This window comes from Xyrauchen texanus, chromosome 30 (assembly GCF_025860055.1).
Source record: "Xyrauchen texanus isolate HMW12.3.18 chromosome 30, RBS_HiC_50CHRs, whole genome shotgun sequence".
NCBI lineage: Eukaryota > Metazoa > Chordata > Actinopteri > Cypriniformes > Catostomidae > Xyrauchen > Xyrauchen texanus.
The window spans coordinates 5,912,148-5,934,269 of record NC_068305.1 but is presented as its reverse complement, the minus strand read 5'-3'; the positions used below and the strand labels follow the sequence as shown (position 1 = coordinate 5,934,269).

Sequence of the window (22,122 nt, the reverse complement as noted above, 5' to 3'; positions counted from 1 at the left end):
GCAGGCATGTTACAGCATGATTTCCGCCAATAACATATAACCACATCGACAACTTCAGGCAATGTTGCATATTTTCAAGTGAAAAAAGCATGTCTCCATCTTATGAATTTATAATATATATATATATATATATATATATATATATATATATATGTGTGTGATGTTTAAACGCAACATGCACAGGTTTAGCAGTGACAGCAGTGTTTCGTATTTAAAGGTGATGTGTATTTTTTTCAATGTTAAAACACTTTCTCCTATCCCAGCTTAATGTTTAAACTAAAGAACTAAAAGTATAGTCATTTTAGTTTGATTCCCCAGAAAAGAGTTTGAGTGTTCCGACCAGCAAGACACAGCAAAATTTAGCTGAACCAATGGTTTGAGTTTGGAGTGGGGTTATCTGTCTATCTTGTTCGACCAGTGGTAGAAGAGTGGAGCGTTCAGGAAACATGTTTGAAAACATCCTTCAATAACTGGTTTTGTGTGATTCTGTTTAGAAATTACACACTTCAGCTTTAACTGAGGTGGGGACCCACAAATATATTTGTATTGCATATTCCAAAGTTCATTCAAAATGCCATTTTGTTTTGTTATCCACAAATTTCCTGCAGATTGCTTCAAGAGCAAACAATGTTTTATAGGTAATAAAACGCATACCACTGTGCAGTTATCAGGGAACTGGAGACACAAGGAGTTGTTGCGTTAACTACTGGTGTAGTGAGACCTCATAGGGATGTGTAAACAGCAACTAATGGTAAATGCTTTTAACAGTCTTTATCAGTGACTCTGAGATTAAGTCCACAGAGCCTGGATCTGCACAGTTGTGCAGCTGATTCGCTGAGAAAAGAAATATGAAGGTTGGTCTAGGGCTGTTAGGATACCTACCTTCAGAAATATAAATTAAATACAGAACACAGACAGAACATCTGTTTTACAGAAAGAAAATACAAACACAATTTTAAAATTTCGAAATTGTTCACCAAAGGAATTATGTACATCTGCTTATGGTATGTTTTCCCTGAAAAATTAATAGAAAGACAAAGATTATGCTTAATAAGCCGGAAACATGTAAGGTCATGTAGACTGCTTAAACAGCCATCCTTTTAGCATCAACCGATCAGCAAACATAGATTTTTGCCCATTACCCTGATTTCAATGTATAAACATGCATTAATGTTTTGACATAAAAAGCAGAGAAGTCTCATGTAAACAGGGTTTTCCTGCGTTGTCTGATTTTTTGATCATTGACATTACCCTTTGACATTAGAGGTTCTTAATCTATTAGTGTTTTTAAAGGTCATTTAAAGACTTATTTGTTGTCAATGGCCTTCTAATTTTTATGGTATTTTCTTTTATTTTTATTGTTGATGTTCAGCACTTTGGGTCTACGGTGTAGTTTAAAAGTGCTTTATGAATACAGTAAATTAATTAAATTAAAATTAAAGGCTCAATTTAAATACACTGCAGTGCTATTCCAGAATATTAAGCGTCAACTTAAACTGGGTTTGCGGTTGGTTGATGAATAACTCCCAAATTTTTGTGCTGAAATTCTCTGTACAAAAGTGGCACAACTGTTTAGTAAATTCACCCCAGAATCTTTTTATCCATTATCAAGGCTGTCAGGGTTAATAACACTTCTGTAAATTAACTGGCCAATTGTGTAAAGCTACCAACCCATGCCGATAATCTTAAAAATTGCCAAATATTGACTGATTAATCAGCATGGCTGATATATCAGTCTATCAATAGGCTAGCTGAACAATTTGGAGATGAATGTAGATCAATTAACTTCCACCAGTATACTTTTTGAAGGCCCTGGGTGCAAAATAACGCACATTTACTTTGTTCTAGATTTGATTGTCTCAATCTGGCATCAGGAGAGATACACTAGTCCTTCATTAGCACAAATGGCCAATTTTTACCTAGAGTCTAAACTGAAGGTTTGGGACCTTTAAGGTCTCAATTTATAATTAGATGCATCTGCTGAAATGTGTTCATATAGAACTATGTAAATGGCTTGGACATAAACCATCTCTTAAGTCTTTCCCAACACATGACCGGTAATTTAAAGTTAACTCAGTATTCTAGATATTTCCTATTGTGGTGGACCATGATGCTCCCAAGGACACAGTAAGTCTCTGCATGTAATGGGTTTTATGGTGTTATTTCAGAGACTACAAGCAATATGGAAAGTATAAATGGAAACAAATAAATCATATTTCAAGCAACAAAATTCTAGAAATAAAGGCATTTTTTTTTACAGACATGCAGTATATTACAGAATTTGTGAAAATTACACTTCAGAAATACCCAAGCAATGAGAACATGTAATCCATTGACCTAACTGGATCAGAGCTATATATGACAATTCCCAAAAACTAAAGCTAAAGACTATAAAAACTGAAGTACTAAACTCTAGACTGATTGCTGAACAATAAATTAAACCATCGTAAATGGAAAAGCACTGTTTTATCATTTATCATTAAAATTGCCCATAATGATGTATAATTATAACACACATGTGGCAATAATAAAGAATATCAGACAAATAAAAAGGGGCTGAGTAAATTAGTAATAGCTCACGACAACAATAGCCATTCAAATGAATGACCACAAGATGTCCAACCTACACAAAGTAATTTGCCTATGTAAAACAGTCACTGATTATCATGTAGTGTAAATTCCAAAGCAATGCATCATTTTTACAATAAGTGTCAAAACTTGCAATATGAATGAATTAATAAATAAATAAACATAATATAATCAATATAATCCCCCCTTTCGAATATATATGGACGTTCTGAGGACATTTCAAAAGCTGTCAGTGTCAAACTCTTTTCAGTTTCGGTCAAGGCAAAGGGAAGAATAAACAAACATTGAGTTTTAGTGTTTGGTTATTGATGTAGATTTTGCCCTTTTACCATTGTAGCCACACTTTCTGCCAAAATGCCAGAGTTATTATATTGTTTCTACCATTTTGCCCTTTTACCATTGTAGCCACACTTTCTGCCAAAATGCCAGAGTTATTATATTGTTTCTAAAATAATACTATAAAAAACAAAATTTAATAAAATAGTAACCGCGTTTCTAAAAACATTCTTACACCGTTTGAGATATTTTAAAAACGGTTTGAAACCTATTCAATTGACTAACTGTAGTAACTGGTATTTTGGTGTAAACTTCCATGGTAAATTTAAATAAGTGCATCGTAAAATAAATAAATAGTTAAATAAGTTTGGTAATTATTTGTAATATTAAACGCGTTTACATTTTAGCGAAGAAATAAGTCATTCACGGTATGTCCTACCTCTGATCCAGTCCACAACCTGAGTCGGTGTCCACTTTGTTATGGGCTCCATTATTTTGTTTCGATGATCAAAAAGTTTCTGTCAAGTTCTCAAACTCACTTAAGTAAAGAAAAGTTTCCAGCACTACACGGGAACTTCTCATGTCTAACAACTGAACACTAATGGTGGTCAAATAATAGGAACAGCACACATCTACCCATGACACGGACCGAAACTACACGACACACGCGCACGCGCGGCGGGCGGATCATGTTACACATTCGGGTCAAATCATGTCGCTGCCACAACCGCTATATAGGGAGTGAGAGGTAAACACACGACTGGAAATTTCGTATGTGAGTAAATTAATACATTTATATCTGATGTAATTTCAAAAGTCTGATATTTCTGATATCAGATGTGGCATGGTACTTTGTGTTACCGAATGGTTATGCCTATTATTTTCATATATCATGTTATTTACAAGTATTTCAAAGAGTGAACAACGAGTAGGACTCTTTCTCTCCGGAAATTATGTTAGAGATCTACCTGTGAATCTCTAATAAGTACTGCCATCTATTGGTCAGTATTAAAAAGTGCGGTTGGAAAACCTGCCACTGATAATTAATCTCACCAAAGGGGTGATCTTATTTATTTGCCTGTTTAATTTGAGTTTTCCTCTATGTGTATGGATGAGGATGACCCTTTAGTTCATTACTGTTTATCTAAATTAATCCTGTAGAATTAAGCTTTTTAGCGTGTTGCTTGTTCCCCTCACTTTGTTTGATTAGGTACATTATTTGTGTATTCAATTCACTGTCAGTGTTTCTTAGAAGGTAACATTTTACTTTTCTTCAAGAAATGCATTCCATCCATTACACATGCTCTTGACTATCTGCAAGTTTGTAGCACAGAAAAGTTGTGTGTATATATATATATATTAATATATAAAAATATATATATATATTATGAATTATCCCATTCACACTGACATCCACAGTTCAACTGCAAGTATTTGGGGGTATCCACTTAAAAAAATATAGAAACTTAAAACTACCCATGTGCTTTGTTAAAATATATCAAGCAACATATAAAACACATTCAAGACGGCTTTGACAAAACCTTTTATTCACGTAACAAAATATAATTTTTGAGAATTATCTAAAAGGTTTTACAAGTTACAGTATAATCATAATATATATATATATATATATATATATATATATACACACACACACACACACACACACACACACACACACACACACATCCAGAAGTATGGAATAATGTACAGATTTTGCTCTTATGGAAAGTTCTCATAAAAAATCCTCCATGTGCAGCAATGACAGCTTTGCGGATCATTGGCATTCTGGCTGTAAGTTTGCCCAAGGTGACATTTCACCCCACGCTTCCTGTAGCACTTGCTATAGATGTGGCTGTCTTGCCGGGCACTTCTCACGTACCTTTAGTCGGGGAGCCAAAGTCTCAAAAGCTCAATAAAATCGGTTGAACGTGACATGGTCTGCCATACTTTTTATTTGTGTTTTTTCTGTTAACTTTGACCCTAAGAACCAATAATTGGAGGGTCTGCTCTGCCGGAAATATCACAAAAAAAAATTGTGGCCATTTTAGTGTATGCGCCCTTTATTTTTTATCAGAAAAATGTGAAACAATATATTTTTCCTCAAATCCTCAGTGGATTGGGTAGGCTGTCAATAAATGCATTCCAGATACACAGAACTCATGTGCTGACAACATCCACTGAAAAAAATAACTCTTAAAACACATTTCTACATGATTTTGCATCAATTTCATGCAAAAAAATTAGGCGTTTTCTCACTTTTTTTTCAATATTTTCATCATTACTTCATTGGCAATCAACTATTCCCCTAAGTTATGACATCAGTCAATATGCCATTCTTTTCACCAAACAGTATACTCATTCCACAGAAAAAATAATAAAAATCCAAACAAAATCAATGGATCTGTGATGATTTCACTACTAGTTGGCGATCAACAGGCTCAGAACTTCAATCTAATTTTTGACGACTCTCAAAATTCCGAAAGACATACTGGATATTTAGCATCATGGCACACTTACACACACACACATGATCTTAGTAATTTGAATGAGTTTGGAACAACAAACCAACGGTTACCAACGGACTTCGAGGCTGCTCATCATTGTCTGTGGTAAGTGACAGTGACTTTAGTGAATACCGGTAGGTCTGCCCCAGCGTTTTGGGAAAAGAATGGTAATATGTATATTGTAATGGAAACTGAAAGGACCATTCCAGTCTTCAAACAAGTATATTTCTGATGGTTCCTCATCCCAAACGTATCCCTGTAGCAGCAGCATTCATTCTCTACTAGTTTACATAGATAGCTTTAGCCGTTTTAGCTCGTTTCGGTGGTTTCTTTAAACGGCCATAACTCCTCACAGGAATGGGGTAGAGACTTACTTCTTTTTTTTTAATGCTCAGAATCTTATGCTCTTATGCTCATGTGTCCTATATGTCCATTTTGTCAACATTTTAAACGTTAGCTGCCGTTAGCAATTAGCTACATGGCCAGTTGTTACGTTCAGGTTTAGACAAATTGTAGCTAGTTAGCTTGTGGCACGAATTGCCACACAAAAACGATATGTAGCTATATTGGATATCAGACTGTACACAATACTGAACAATACAAATGTTATTTAAGATGTAAACATACTATATATTATGCATAGTTTGTTTTTGTATATAGTCCTGTACAGTATATAGAGAGTGATTTGTCAAAACCTAGTTAGCTATTAGTGTCAAACATCTAGATTTCTTTCACCTGAATACACAATATTTCCCATTTGCAGATTTGGTTCTGATCTTATTGGATTTGTTGTGGAGGAAAAGTTAGCAAGAAGAGAAGGCAGCAGAGGATTTGAAAATACAGTAAAGAGGAGTGGAGTGGAGAGGAGAGTGGAGGATTGAACAGAAGAGAAGAGTGGAATGAGAAGAGAAGAGTGAAGAGGACAGGGGTGGACTGAACAAGAGAGAAGAATAGTGGAGGAAAAAAAGAGGAGTGAATTGACCAGGAAAGAAGAGTGGAGAGGTATGGAGAGGAGTTGATTGAATCGGAGAGAAGAAGAGGGAAGAGGAGAATAGTGGAGAGGAGTAGAAGACGAGAAGAGTGGAAAGGAGAGGAGAGAAGAGAAGAGTTGAGAGAAGCAGAGTGGTTTGGAGAGGAGACTAGAGAGTGAAGAGTACAGGAGTGGATTGAACAAGAGAGAAGAGTGGAGAGGAGTGGATGGAATAGGAGAGAATAGGAGTGGAGAGGGGAGAAGAGTGAAGAGGAGAGGATTAAATGAGAGGAGAAGCGTGGAGGAGAAAGGAGAGGAGTGAACTGAACAGGAGAGGATAAGAGTAACGAGGAGAGAACAGGAGAGGAGTGATGTGAATTGGAGAAGAATGAAGGATGGATCCTGAGTTCTCAACCAAGAAGCTGGAGAGAAAGCTGCTCAGTACCAACTATACTGCTTGCATAATATGTCAGAAAACAGACAGTGACGCTGGTCCTCTTCAAAAACTGACAAATCAAGGCTACCCTTCCCTCCTATATTCTGTAACCAACAGAAAGGATGATGTCTCATACAGACTTGACAATGAGATGAAACCTCAATGTGACTTTCTGGGGAGGACTCCTTTGTGGCACACACAATGTCGTGCGAAGTACACAAATCGTAAAACTGTTGACCAGATTTGGAAAAAAATTGAAAAGCCAAAAAACACGGATGTCAATGCCACAGCCCATCAAACACAGGGATGAGTGCTTCATTTGTGGAAGAGCACGCACGACCGGGGGGAATAGATCCCTCATTTTGAGCGCCACTTATGACAGACAGAATGCAGTATGGGAAAAAGCAAACAAACTTGAAGATGAAGAGATGCTACACATGATTCGTGGTCCTGATGAAAACAAGTGTACTGATATGATTGCTGAGGACTTCCGGTACCACAAGGAATGCATGACCAACTACCTGACAAAGCATCTTCGTTCACAGGAAAAGACTAGTACTGCCACCACTCCATATGATGCTGCACTGAACCAACTCATATCTCGGCTAGATGAGCCCCTTTTCAAAGAGAATGCCATATTCTTCGTTACAGCTTTGAGAGATGAATTCCGTAAATACTTGGAAAGCCTTGGAGTTCACAATGTTACCTCATACAGGTGTCAGTCCTTGATTTCCCGCCTTAGAAGGCACTATGAAGTAGGTGGCAATTGTAAAATAATGGTTGTGCCACAGAAAGGATGTTCTACCCTGATTTGCTCAGCAGAAATGAATGTTGGCTGCATGCTCTCAAAGTTGAAGGAACTTAAGGAGAAAACTGACGAGGCAGAGTATGAAGAAGAAAGTGATGATGAGTTGACACCAGATGACACCATAGTCTCTTCCTACAACATTGCAAAGAGAATATGGAAGGAGCTCCAGTACCAACGTAAGCAGGCCCTGAAGGAAGCAAGAGAAGCCAGAACAGCTCAAGCCAGTGGAAGTCACCAGATGCCTGGAAGTATGACTTAAGACCCGTCACTGCAGCTAGAGATATCATACCTGGAGGCATCCCGAAGAGTGAGCTCTACCCTGTACAACCACCTGGCATGGATGATAACAGATGCATCTCCAGAGTTAGGTGAGGATGGCCGGGTGAAAGTCAGTCCTAAGCAGCAAGAACAAGTTCTCAACCTTGCCCAGGATGTCTGCCAAGCAGTTGCCAAGATCCCAACACCGAAACACGGTGGGACAGCTTTGCACATCCTTAAGGAAACCAGAAGCAAGTCGACTGTGTCACCCCTAAATAGATTTGGGAACAGCATCAGCTACAAAGAAGCACAGAGATATATTACAACAATGGCAATGGCAGTTGAAGAGCAGACAACTAGGGATGGTGCCTTCATACCAACAAACCTGAAGGGTGGACATTTCACACAGTTTGCATTTGATAACCTTGACTGCCAGGAGTACACAAAGGATGGACGAACACTGCATGGCACAACACACGTCATATTCCAGTACAAGAATCCAGATGAAGACCCCATACCAACGGTTAGTTTACCTCTACTGAAAACCCACCAACCAGCCCTGGAATCTTCTCAGCATTTTCAAACCAAGGAAAGCCACCTCAGTTTAAAAGATCGTCAAAAGAGTCGCTCCCTGGTTGGAGTTGAAACAGAGCCTAAGCTTCCTTTGTGTCTAGCAGAACCTCTTGACCACCTGAGCATCCTCTGGCATTTGGTGCATAGCTGCCCTACTGTACTATTGGAGGACCTGAAACCAAGTTGCGCTGCTCCAACATGGAGTTCATTCCAAGCATTTCTCATCCCAGATAACATCCATGCAACTGTGATCAGCTATGGTCCCTTCTTCCCCAAGTCACCAACAAACCCAGATGTGGTTGAACAGTCTGTTCAGTACTGCATGGATGTGTCGAGAAAACATGGTCAAGAGTATGCCATCATCACATGTGACCAAGCAATCTATGAGGTGGTTCTGAGTCTGCAAAAGAAGAACAAAGAGAAGTATGCCAAACTTATCTTGCGCATGGGTGGCTTCCATATTGCTCAGAATTTCCTTGGAGCCATTGGGCATTTGATGCAGTCCACTGGAATCGAAGACATCATGGTCGAAGCTGATGTCTGTCTCCGTGGAACAGCAAACAAAATCATCAGTGGGAAAGACTACTATGCAATGTTGCGCGCACACACTATGGTGTGTGCAGCCATGTTTGCCCTACACTGGGAAGCATTTGCCAGATGGTTGGTCGATGAAGAGAAGGACCTGGAGTACATGTGTGTGCTTAGCAACAATGTCCAGCTACTCCTAGATGCCCTGTCAGAAGAGGATGTAGAGAAGGCAACTTCTGCGTGTGCTGATGCAACTGACCAACTGAAAAAGCTGTCATGTTTGATGGCTGAGTTTGATGAAGCACGTACCTCACCTACCACAAAGCTATGGCTAATGTACATGGATATGGTGATGATTCTTAGACAGTTCATCCATGCTGAGCGTGCAGGTCTGTGGGAGGAACACCTGGCTGAAGTGGAAAAGATGTTACCATACCTTGTAGCTGCTGGCCACTACAAGTACGTATTCTGCCTGCCCCACTACCTAGAAGCAATGAGAAGCTTGCCTACACTAGCTACAAACATATATAGGGAATTTAAGGATGGGAAGTTCACTGTACGTCAATCAGAAGGACGGTTCAATGGTGTCTGGACAGACATGGCACTTGAAAAAACCTACAATCGTGATGCCAAGACAAAACTCTTCACTGGCATCAGTCAGCAGCCAGCAGCAATGGAGAAATACTTGAAAGCTCTTCCAGTTCTGACAGCTGTGTCAGAGCAAACAAAGGCTATGGCACACCTGGATGCGGATGACACCAAACACCACAAGGACAAGGACAGCCAAGGTGCAAAGGAGGCAGAAGGTGTAAGGAAAATAACAGATGTCATCAACAGCCAGATGATCAATCCTTTTACATGTGAAGAACAGGAGCTGATCAACATTTCAACAGGCCACAAAGCCACATCTGCTGACTTGAGCTGCGCTTGTGAAAAAGGACTGGAGGCACTGGCTGCAGCAAGAAGAACAGACAGTGAGAAAGTAGCCCAAATTAAACTTTCAACCTTCGCAGCAAAGCCAAAGAAGTCAATGTCCATGGCATTCAAAGCCAAAAAGGTCTATGAGGAGGAGAGTGCAGTTGTACGAAACCTTTACTTTGTTCAGGACTTAGAGGAAGACAGGAAGGTGGAAGTGTCTGTCCATGAATGGACAAGCCAGATCCGTCCCTTGACCAAAGTTAAGCAATGCGTAAAGGAAACAAGGCAGACTACCTGGCTGCAATCAAGACAGCCCTTGGCAGCTCATGGGGGGGAAGTGGACAAACTACCGCCATCTGACAAGCCTGTTGTAATTGTAGTAGATGCCATGGCGTTCATTCAACGTTACCAACATCTTGGGAGCAGCACCTTCCATGAACTGCAAGGAAAGTACCTAAGGCAGCTCCTTGGAATCCTCCCAGACAAGTGTGACTGCATCCACTTTGTTGGTGATCGATATGATGTCTCCCCTGCTGAAAGTCTGAAAGGTGAGGAACGAGAGAAGAGGATGAAGACCTGCCCCAGCAAAATGAAGGAGTACAAGCCATATGATACTCTCCCTATACCTGAATGGAAAGGCTTCATTCACAATCCACTGAATAAAGCTAATCTGTTGAACTACATGGGGGAAGCATGGGCAGCTCAGAACAAGTCACTTCCTGCAGGATGCACACTTATTCTTGGTGGAATCTTTTGTGATCCTGGTCGCACTGTCCTCTTGTCAGCGGATTGTCAGGTTGAGCTTCCAGAACTTTCCTGTGAGAAACATGAAGAGGCAGATACCAGGATGTTTGCTCACATTGCATACTCAGTTCAAATTCTGCACCACAAACAGGCTGTAGTGGTTGCTACTGACACAGATGTGATCATGATGTGCATGTACTACATCACACACATGGATGGGCTGCAGGAGCTGTGGGTGAAGACGATGGATATCTTCCTACCTGTTCATGCCATCACAGAAGCTCTGGCGGGGAAGTATGATGTTGCAGCTTCAGATCTTACATCCCTTCTCCTCAGCACCTACATACTTACCAGATGTGACACAGTGAGCTATCTGTACAGAAGAGGAAAAAGGCGTGCCTACACAACTGCTATTAAACACCTGACAGACCTTTTGCCGCTGTGCAGGTATGGTGAACCTGAGGAAAGCCTGGATGTTCAGGAAGAAGTTATAACAGCAGCACGGCGATACATGGTGTCACTCTATGACAGGAGTAACTTTGGTGGTACTCTAGATGCACTTCGAGCCCATCTCTTTGTGAGCATCAAAGGAGACATGCGTTGCCTTCCACCAACTGAAAATGCCTTCCTATTACACCTTCGCCGAGCCCTTCATCAGTTGGCTGTGTGTAAGCGGGCACACATGGTTAAGCCAACCTACCCAGCTGCCACTGATTTTGGGAGACAACTTGTCAATGGAAAATTGGTGGCAACCATGATGCTGAAAGAGGCAAAACCTGCTGAACTCAAACACATCAAATACTGCCGCTGCAAGAAAAGCATGTGTGCCCGAGGATGCTCCTGTGCAAGAGCCAATGTGAAGTGTGGCATTGCATGTCTCTGCACCAGGGACCCCAACAGATGTTCAAGGATTGAACTTGCGCTTGAAGACAGGGACACAGAAGTAGGCCACGTGTGTGTTAGAGAGAGAGAAGGGGGGGTGCATCTTTTATCGCGCTGCTGTATAACCCACCCTGTCGTTCTTGTTTGCTGTCTCTTCAGGTGGTGAGGGTGAAGGTCTGTCCCCAGAGCAGTATCTGCAGTGTGCCACCCTCCTGATTATCCCACCTCACAGGGACCTGCACCTAGTTAATTAAGTTATGTTAAATTATTGAAGTTGTAATAGTTGTCATCTGAGGCAATAAAATAATGAAAGTCATTTTGCTGTATTATATTTCTTGTGTGACACATTTCCATTGGGAGAACAGGGTTATGTTTAAATTAAAAAGATGCCTAGACCATGATGTTTAATAATGTGGACATTAACAACCCTTTTAAATATCCAGTATGTCTTTCGGAATTTTGAGAGTACTCAAAAATTTGATTGAAGTTCTGAGCCTGTTGATCACCAACTAGTAGTGAAATCATCACAGATTCATTGATTTTGTTTGGATTTTTAGAATTTTTTCTGTGGAATGAGTATACAGTTTGGTGAAAAGAATGGCATATTGACTGATGTCATAACTTAGGGGAATAGTTGATTGCCAATGAAGTAAATATGAAAATATTGAAAAAAAGTGAGAAAACGCCAATTTCTTTTGCATGAAATTGATGCAAAATCATGTAGAAATGTGTTTTAAGAGTTATTTTTTCAGTGGATGTTGTCAGCACATGAGTTCTGTGTATCTGGAATGCATTTATTGACAGCCTATCCAATCCACTGAGGATTTGAGGAAAAATATATTTTTTCAAATTTTTCTGATTAAAAAATATAGGGTGCATACACTAAAATGGCCACAATTGTTTTTTCGCGATATTTCCGGCAGAGCAGACCCTCCAATTGTTGGTTCTTAGGGTCAAAGTTAACAGAAAAAACACAAATAAAAAGTATGGCAGACCATGTCAGGTTCAACCCATTTGAGACTTTGGCTCCCCGACTACTTACAGTCTAGCTGATCCCACAAAAGCTCAATGGGGTTAAGATCCATAACACTCTTTTCCAATTATCTGCTGCCCAATGTCTGTGTTTCTTTGCCCACTCTAACCTTTTCTTTTTGTTTTTCTGTTTCAAAAGTGGCTTTTTCTTTGCAATTCTTCCCATTAGGTCTGCACCTCTGAGTCTTCTCTTTACTGTTGCACATAAAACTGGGGTTTAGTGGGTAGAATTCAATGAAGCTGTCAACTGAGGGCATGTGAGGCATCCATTTTTCAAAATAGGGACTCTGATGTACTTATCCTCTTGTTTAGTTGTACATCTGTCCTTCCACATCTCTTTCTGTCCTTGTTAGAGCCAGTTGTCCTTTGTCTTTGACGACTGTAGTGTACAATCTTTAAAAAAAAAAAATATTTTTGGGCAATTTCAAGTACAGTATAGCCTTCATTCCTCAAAACAATGATTGACTGATGAGTTTCTAGAGAAAGCTGTTTCTTTTTTGCTATTTTTGATCTAATATTGACCTTAAGACATTCTAGTCTATTGCATACTATTGCAACTCAAAAACAAACACAAAGACAATGTTTAGCTTAATTTAACAAACCAAGTAGCTATCAACTGTGTTTGATATAATGGCAAGTGATTCTCTAGTACCAAATAAGCAATTTAGTATGATTACTCAAGGATAAGGTGTGATAGCTGCTGGAAATGGGGCCTGTCTAGATTTGATCAAAAATGTCTTTGTTTGAATTACATCAGTAATGTCCTGACTCACTTTGTGATCTGTTGAATGCCACTTTGGTGAATTAAAGTACCAATTGCCTTCCGAAACAGCAAAATCTGTACATTATTCCAAACATTTGGCTGCCAGTGTACATATATATAATAATATAGTTAAATAAAGGAGTGTGTATTTTAATCTCTGCAATGGTTATATTCACATGTCATAGTTCACATGGCATTCTAGCCATTCTAGAGTTCCCAGGTAATTCTGAAAAAAAGTTACGTGCACCAGGGGGTGGACTACACATCAGCAGGGCATCTTAAACTTTGTCATTTATGAAGGAAGCAAAAAACAAACAAAAAAAAAGATGTAGAAAACTATACTCAAATTATTTTTAAAAAAGTACATTTAAAAGTCTAGTTATTGTAAAACACATGCATTGGAGTTGTGCTCTTGAGAACTCAGCTGCGCCTCACATATGGCAGTCATCCATGCCTGTCGCTCTTCTGCACTGTCGGCACGCAGGATAAAGGTGCGTATACTGTCCTGTGTTGTGACAGTCCAGTCAAATCTCCCATCATCGTCCAGCACCTCCACTTTTGCTCCAACCAGATTAATGGTTTTCTCTGCTAACTGGGGAAAGATTACATTTACATTTTCAGTTTAGGTCTAGAATAAAGACTCATCAATTTAGCCAGGCATACACCTAATTTATTCATCAACTCACAATTAGGCTGCTTTAGTTAGGTCTTCCGGAACCAGAAACAACTATCATGATCTAAAAATCTGCATAAAATTTAATGATATCTACACTACTATTATTTTATTTGTTTCCATGTCTCAATCTCGGGATTCATATTACAAGGTTACCAGAACCTGCCAGATCCAGCTCCGTACCTGCTTGGTGTCGAACTCCACTGCTATGTGTCTCTTAGTGACTAAATGCAGCCGGTGCTAGCCAGGCATCACTTCAGTTTTTTACGATGGACTTCAGAGGATTAACTGATGCCAACTCCAACTGTAAGACATCGTCTACTTCATATGCCACTGCCTATTTAACAGTTTACTATTTAACAGTTTACAATCTTAGCTTAATCCATTACCCTGCTCTGCACATAAATAATTAATATTGTCATTATCTTCATGCTGGTTAGCCAGAGGGGAACTGGCCCTCACAGTGAGCCTGGTCTCTCCCGAGGTTATTTTTCTCCATTAACCAACATCTTATGGAGTTTTATGTTCCTTGCCACAGTCGCCTATTGCTTGGTCACTGGAGTTCTAAATACAATTATTATTAAATTATTTATTTATACACAATTTACAATCATATTTAATCAAATTACACAATGATCACTAAGACTTCATAGGTATTATGGTTTAATTTTTTTGTTATAGCATGATTTTCTGTAAAGCTGCTTTGAAATTATGTGTTTTGTGAAAAGCACTATACAAATAAAAATGCCTTGACTTGACTACATTTAGGATCAGTTTATCGTTCCGATATCCAGAGTGTGCCTATGTCTGTGCCCAAAACAATTATTCAAGCTTTAAAGGCAAGACTATCAAAGCATTAAAAAATGTGTTGTGTCTCTTTAAATACTTTCTCCATTAAGAGGGTTGAAATGTAAAATTTGCCAAAACTTCTGTATTTGGGCTTGCCTCCCATCCCAGGCTTTTTAAAAAGTCTAAAATCATAAATGTTACATTGCACTTTTTATTACTTTCAAATAATTTGGTATTATGTGTGCATTTTTATAACAAAAAACTATGTCCAAACTGTGTCCAATACTGCTGTCACTTCTATAACACCAAGAATATAGAGAAAATTTGTTTTCTTAGTTAGAATGGAAATGATAAGTGATTAGGCAGCACATATCTTCCAGGGCAGCAGAGTGACAGTTTGAAGATCAGAAATGTCATGAGAGGCTAAGCACTGAAGGTGCATAGGCACCTATTGTATCTGTTCATTTACTTATTGTTTTTATTCCTCTCTTGAAGTATATGGCAGCCCCTAGAACTGTACATAGGAATGTTATGAAAGTTGGCAGACTGATAGAGGACACTCTCAAATGTTACTGACCCGAATTTGAGGTCTCTAATCCTTAAAATGGTTAAATTTGTGCTTACTGTATGTTTATGACCATAACTTTTGAACTTTTGGCTCATGCAGAGTTGATTACATACCACTGGTTTTAATTTCCACACAACTACATTATCCTATATTTAGATTTAAAAAAAATACTTTAACACCTTCTAGACTGTTTTCCGATTTGCACAAAATTTTGCACGTATGATCTAGAGATTCTCATGACAAAAATGTATGGATTTTATGATAATAGACCAAATCGTTATCATATACCACATCAACAAATTCGACATGAGCACAACAAAATGGACATGATGCTGTATCTTCGCAACTCTTTAGCACATAGACACGAAACATGGTATATGTCATCATAACAATTACCTGAGGGTACCTGCACAGTTGTGGCACAGCGCCACCTCATGGTCAAGAAATATGAAACGTTTATATTTTTCCTCACTACTGAATAGTTTGGCCTACAATCAGGAGAAAATGGTCTCCTTAGTTTTCTTGAGGCATACCGATTTTTCAATGTCGACCATATTGAGTATTGGCCATTTTTTATTTTGTCTTAAATTGCTGTATTTTACAACCGCAATGGCGTATCATTACAACATTTTGGATGTGTAATGGAGGGGTGTGCCAGCTGGGGACTCCATAATTCTGCTGGGTGACTTCAATGCTCATGTTGGCACTGATGGAGATACTTGGAGGGGAGTGATTGGGAGGAATGTCCTGACTGATCTGAACCCGAGCAGTGTTCTGTTTTTGGATTTCGGTGCTAGACAATGATTGGCCATAACAAACACTATGTTCGAACATAAGGTTGTTCATAAGTGTACTTGGTACCAGAGCACCTTAGGTCCAGAGGATGATCAACTTTATTGTTGTATCTTCAAATCTGAGACTGTGTGCTCTGGACACTCAGGTGAAGAGAGGAGCTGAGCGGTCAACCGATCACTACCTAGTGGCGAGTTGGATCAGATGGCGAGGGAAACTACCAGATAGACCTGGCAAACCCAAATTGATTTCGAGGGTGAAATGGGAACGTTTGACAGAGACCCCTGTCCAGAAGATTTTTAAATCACCACTTTCAGAAGAGCTTCTCCCACATCCCGGAGGAGGCTAGAGACATGGAGTCCGAGTGGACCCTGTTTAAGGCCTCCATCGCAGAGGCGGACACTGTGAACTGTGGCTGAAAGTTGTTGGTGCCTGTTGGAGTGGCAATCCTAGAACCCGCTGGGTGACACCTGTGGTGAAGGAAGCTATCAGGCTGAAGGAGGCTTTTCAGGATTGGATAAGGCCCAAAAATACTCTACGCAGTACGTTAAAGCAGACACACCTTGCTAAGCAAAATTGATTTCACACATCGTTGCGTTTTGAAATGTGTCAGCTCTCAATTCATATCCCAACACAAGTACGTGCTGCATTCTCAGTGTTGCCGCTAGAGCGGATTTTCTTCTTTCAATCAACAACTGTCATGGTGGACTCAATGGTGCAGCAATTTGAGCTGATTCTTTTAAAAATATATATGACTTTTTGTCCCCAGTCCATTAAAAAAACTTGTTTTTTCTCCGTGTCTCTCCCCACTCATCAACTATCGACTCATCTACCACATCCAGGCGACATCTAGAAATGCAGGCAACTGACTTGCTGCCTAATCAGTTAATGGCTTAACTGACAGCTGTTTCAAATGAACAGCTGGTCTCCAAACTGTTTGAAAAGCACCTTATTTTCATCATGCCTCTGTAAACAGCCACAGAATGCAGCATTTCCCTGGTTTTAGACGCAGCCCTGGTTTCATGGTCATGCCTAAAAAAATCTATTGCACCCTTGTGGTGTGATATTTTGTAACCGCCAGAGCAATGTAAGGGCGCATGTAATGTATGTACAATGGGACCATGCGTTGGCCACTTTGGAACACTTTGGGGAACACTTTGAGGAACTCCTAAACCTGACTAACACGCACTCTGTGGAGGAGGCAGGGATGGCAAGGCTCCAGAAGTGGATGAGATTCGCCCTGAGATACTGAAGGACCTGAATTTTGTTGGGCTGTCATGGCTGACATGTCTTTTCAGCATTACATGGACATCTGGGGTGGTACCTAGGAATTAGCATACAGGTGTGTTGGTTCCCATTTTTAAAAAGGGGGACCAGAGGGTGTGTTCCAACTATAGAGGGATCACACTTCTCAGCCTACCTGGGAAAGCTTATGCCAGGGTGTTGGGGAGGAGACTCCGGCCAAATGTCGAACTAAGGAACAATGCAGATTCCATCCTGATCATGGAACAAAATCAGCTCTTTACCTTATTGCAGGTTCTATATGGGGCATGGGAGTTTGCTCATCTAGTTTACATTTGTTTTGTGGACTTGGAGAAGAAATATGACCGTGACTCTCAAGATGTCCAGTGGGAGGCGGTGCTGGAGTATGGGGTACCAGTGCTGCTAGTGCATGACATTCAGTCTCTGTATAACCTGAGAGCTTTATTCGTATTCTCGGCATTAAGTCAAGCTTGTTCACAGTGGACATTGGACTCAGACAGAGCTGTCCCTTGTCACTGATCCTGTTTGTGATAACCTTGGATAGGATCTCAAGGCGCAGTGGAGGTGTGTCCAGTTTGGGTGCCTCAGGATTGCATCCCTGCTATTTGCAGATGATGTGGTCCTGTTGGCTTCATCATGCTGCGACCTCCAGCGTGTACTTGGAGGTTTGCTGACTGTGAAGCGGTTGCGATGAGGGTCAGCACCTCCAAGTCTGAGGCCATTGTTCTCTGCCGGAAAAGGGTGGATTGTTCTCTCCAGGTAGGGAGAGAGCAGCTGTCCCAAGTGAAGGAGTTCAAGTATCTTGGGATCATGTTCACGAGTGGGGGAAATTTGGAGCGTGAGATCGACAGGCGGATTGGTGCAGCGTCTGCAGTAATGTGGTCACTGTACCGGACAATGGTGGTGAAGAAGGAGTTGAGTCTGAAGGCCAAGCTCTCGATTTACCAGTTGTGTACATTCCAACCCTCACCTATGGTCTTTGGGTAGTAACCAAAGAATAAGATTGCGAATACATGTAACAGAAATAAGGTTTCTTCGTAGGGTGTCAGCGCTCACCCAATGGGATAGAGTGTGAAGCTCTAACATCCGAGAGGGACTCTGAGTACAGCGCTGCTCCTCCACATTGAAATGAGCCAGTTGAGGTGGTTCAGGTATCTAATTACGATGCCTCTTGGACGCCTTCCTGCATAGGTGTTTCAAGCAAGTCCAAATGGGAGGAGGTCTAGGGGAAGACCCAGAACATGCTGGAGGTATTATATCTTTTGGCTGGCCTGGGAATGCCCCAGGATCCCCATGATTGCTGCTTGCAGCTATATTTAATTTTAATATTTTTACATCAAAATCTTAAAAGTGTCATTACCAAATCAGTCAGGGTGTCAAAATGTTAATTGAGAAACAATCAATTTCCTTTTATTTCGCAAGGTTAAATTAAATTCAGGTCATTCACTCGGTCATTTCTTTCCCCATTAAAAAATGTTACTACTAAAGAAATTAATTGTAATTTTAAACATGATGAGATTTATTCTACATGGGGGAGGGGCACCCTCATGGGGGGAACCATTTTAGAATCACATGACCAGGGTAGGGTTGCACTAGCTGAGCATAAGTTCTCACTTAAATTGGGACATAAAGTTCACACTTTATGCTTAGTAACTACTAGTTAGTATGTAAATAAGTCAGTGCTTAAATTGGTTGCACTAACTGTTCTTAAGGCAAGACTTAACTAGTAGGTGGTAAGCTCTCTGTAAAGTTTTTATCCAATAAACAGTCTTCACATTTGTGAACTGAACTGTTAAACAGACTTGAATTTCAGTTTGATCTTGTTCAAACCTTGTTTGCTCCCCTAACTCTCAGCTGTAATAAATTATATCCCCATTAAAATACAATACGTAATAAAGCAATATTTAATTAATGGTAGATTTAGCCTATGTAAATAACAGTATTCAATAACTGTATCTAAAACAAATAAGGGACAATAAATAAATAATTACTTGGACAACAGGCTGGAAAAAATAGGCATTCATTTTAATAGCGCTATCTTATATAGATCGTATTGTTGAAACATGCACCGTTGCTGAAGAAGTACGTTTTTTATATAATGTTTTTTTGTCTCGTAAATGTAAGCGATCATAATGTACGTCGAAAGGTCTAGAGCCTGTCACGCAAAACATGAGCTCATTGATGTCATTAAATATCATTCTGCTTTTTTATTCCATTCGTTAATCATGGTCGGAGGCTTCCGTAAATATTTAGTTCAAATATCCGCTCAAATAAAGTAGCGTAAAGTTGTGACTAAGTGCCCATTTATGACACAACTAGGCTATGTTGTAACGTACATCCAGAGCCATATAGAGAGAGAGTTGCGACAACGGAAGTTCTAAATGCTTGATCGTCACGTGATTCACGTAGACTTCAGATAGTTCCAGGAAGTACTTTGGCGGGCATTTCAAACTGTTAGAGTAGAGTGACAGAACTGCGATTTCTGGTAATTAGTAGTCAATAAATGCATTTATTTTATATATTTATGTAACACACCGACATATGTATGTAGCATGAGTATGTTGTTACAGCGATGTTGTTTTTTTAAAGATCAAATCAGCTAATATTTGAGGATTAGTGTTCGCTTACCGTTATTTGCCTCAACTTATTTCAGGCTAGGGTTTCTGTTGCCTTTTTATATTACCTCATGTTCATTGTTTTCACTAATTTCATGGTAACTAATATCATATTTATGACTTTTCAGATAGTACAGAGAAAGGCTTGTGACAGGTGATTTCCAGCTCGCACCGCACAATGGGTCAATGAACTATTAACTATCAGCAGCAGTTACGTAAATGTAAAATTTAGTGAAATGAAGCTTATTGTTTACAATTCTATATATAGTAATATAATTATTTATGTATTATAAATATTATATATCTAATGTATAATTCTTACAATACTTATTCATATACACAATATATATCAGCTTTAAAACAACTTAAGCATACTCGTATATAAACTGCCGTTCAAAAGTAATGAGGCTGAAAATTCAGCATGGCATCACAGGAGTAAATTACATTTTAAAATACATTAAAATAGAAAACAGTTATTTTAAATTGTAATAATATATTATGATATTACTTTTTTTAAAAAAACGATGGATGAAACTGAATCAAGAGAACAGAGTTTACAATTAATAGGGTGTTCATTACTAACTTTATCCAGCTCCAATCCTTGCCTAATCTGTTAGTTATCCGATAAAATCCCTTATCTCCTAATTTAATGAGTAATACTCAACTATAAGGTTTTAATTTACAAGTTATTTTTATTTAGATGTACTGATAATATACAGAATAAGATAATATTATTCTTTAAACGTCTCACCTTTTAAAAGTGCGTCGCAAACGGTTTGTTCTGCTGCATCTCTACGGCGCGGCATGTGTTTGCTGCTACTTCCAGGAACTATTGAGAGGCTCCATGAGCCGCCATTGCTGTAAAAAAAACGTTCCATTGGAGTCAATGGAGTTGTCGCAACTCTCTATATGGCTCTGCGTACATCTAGCTGATGCAAACGGCCCCAGCTGACTACTACAATCTTAATCTCAGTAACCGCATTTGCAACTGAAATCTATTCATTTCGATTGATGCTGCATTCACACCACTAGGTGTCACTGTAAATCCAAGATGACACAAGAAAAAAGTTACAGATTGCACCTTTAAATGGCTTTAAATGACTTCAAGGCCCATCCCCTTTTTCTCTATAAAGTAAAAACCACCATTACTATCACATATTCTACGAAATATTTATTTGGAGATCTTTATTCCAGGACGATCACAGTTTTAAGAAGTTTATTTTTTAAAGTTTAATTTATCAAAAGTAAGAGCATCTTAACGAGCAGGCGTTGCCATGATAACACAACAACAACAAGGTGAGTAACAAATCAAACCTGTGGTATGTAATTATAAAGGAAGATTATTAATTTAAATATTAATTAAATTACGCGCAAAAACTGGTTTCTGTGCAGAAACGTCAAGTATTCGCACAGTTCACGCAGGTGTGCTGAAGTTCATGCTGATAATCTTCTCACAGTTGATACTTTCTTAAGAGCCTGAAAGCGCTGCGAGAGCTCCATGCACAAATCACCATTCACTCTTACCTGTTCATTAACACCATAGAAAAGTCTCCCGTCTCTGACATGAAACCAGACCCGTTTCCAGCGCTTTGTGTACTGTGTTTTCTTAAATAACCATCCTTTTTTACACTCGTCCCTTTCTTCTGGATGGGTTTCATCTGTTGTACCGTTAGAGGTCGCCGATTCTACAGCCATTACTCTCAGACACTTCTTTACACGCATGCGGAACACAGAATAAAAGTCTTTGTTTTCGTGGTAGGTAGATGCCTATGGAGGACAAACCTAATAAATATCATGTACAAAATGAAATAAATAAACAAGTTATCTAATCGCTCCACTTTAATTAAATAAAATAATACAATATTATACTTAATGTTTTAAGGCAATGAAATACACAGGTTATATGATTCAAAAGATAATTAAATTAACTTGGTTTCATTAATTACTTCACTAATTTATTATATGTTATAAATGCAAGGGAAATTAAAACTATTCTAAAATAAACACTATACATTTCTATACATATTATTATTATTATTATTAACTGTATTGCTAAAATGAAAGCTGATAAAAAATTATGTTTTACCCAACATATCGTTTTGACAGTAAAACGTGTATTTAAACTTAAAATTCTATTC

At 39.1% G+C, this 22,122-nt stretch overlaps 2 protein-coding genes across 2 annotated transcripts in view; both read right to left on the bottom strand.

Moving 5' to 3' along the window:
- The window catches only part of cnksr3 (cnksr family member 3), a 74,068-nt gene extending 70,557 nt beyond the window's left edge, over positions 1-3,511 (bottom strand). Inside the window, exon 1 of the mRNA XM_052098605.1 lies at positions 3,305-3,511. Coding sequence (XP_051954565.1) covers positions 3,305-3,356 — 52 coding nt within the window. The 5' untranslated portion in view covers positions 3,357-3,511. The remainder of the gene's footprint in view (positions 1-3,304) is intronic.
- A 9,488-nt stretch (positions 3,512-12,999) lies between these two features.
- si:ch73-111k22.3 (pleckstrin homology-like domain-containing protein) lies at positions 13,000-21,679 on the bottom strand. The gene is made up of 2 exons (XM_052098643.1): positions 21,509-21,679; positions 13,000-13,876 (listed from the first exon to the last, which is right to left on the bottom strand). The coding sequence occupies exons 1-2, from the start codon at positions 21,677-21,679 to the stop codon at positions 13,664-13,666; spliced, it is 384 nt and encodes a 127-aa protein (XP_051954603.1). The 3' UTR covers positions 13,000-13,663.
- Positions 21,680-22,122: the final 443 nt, after the last annotated feature.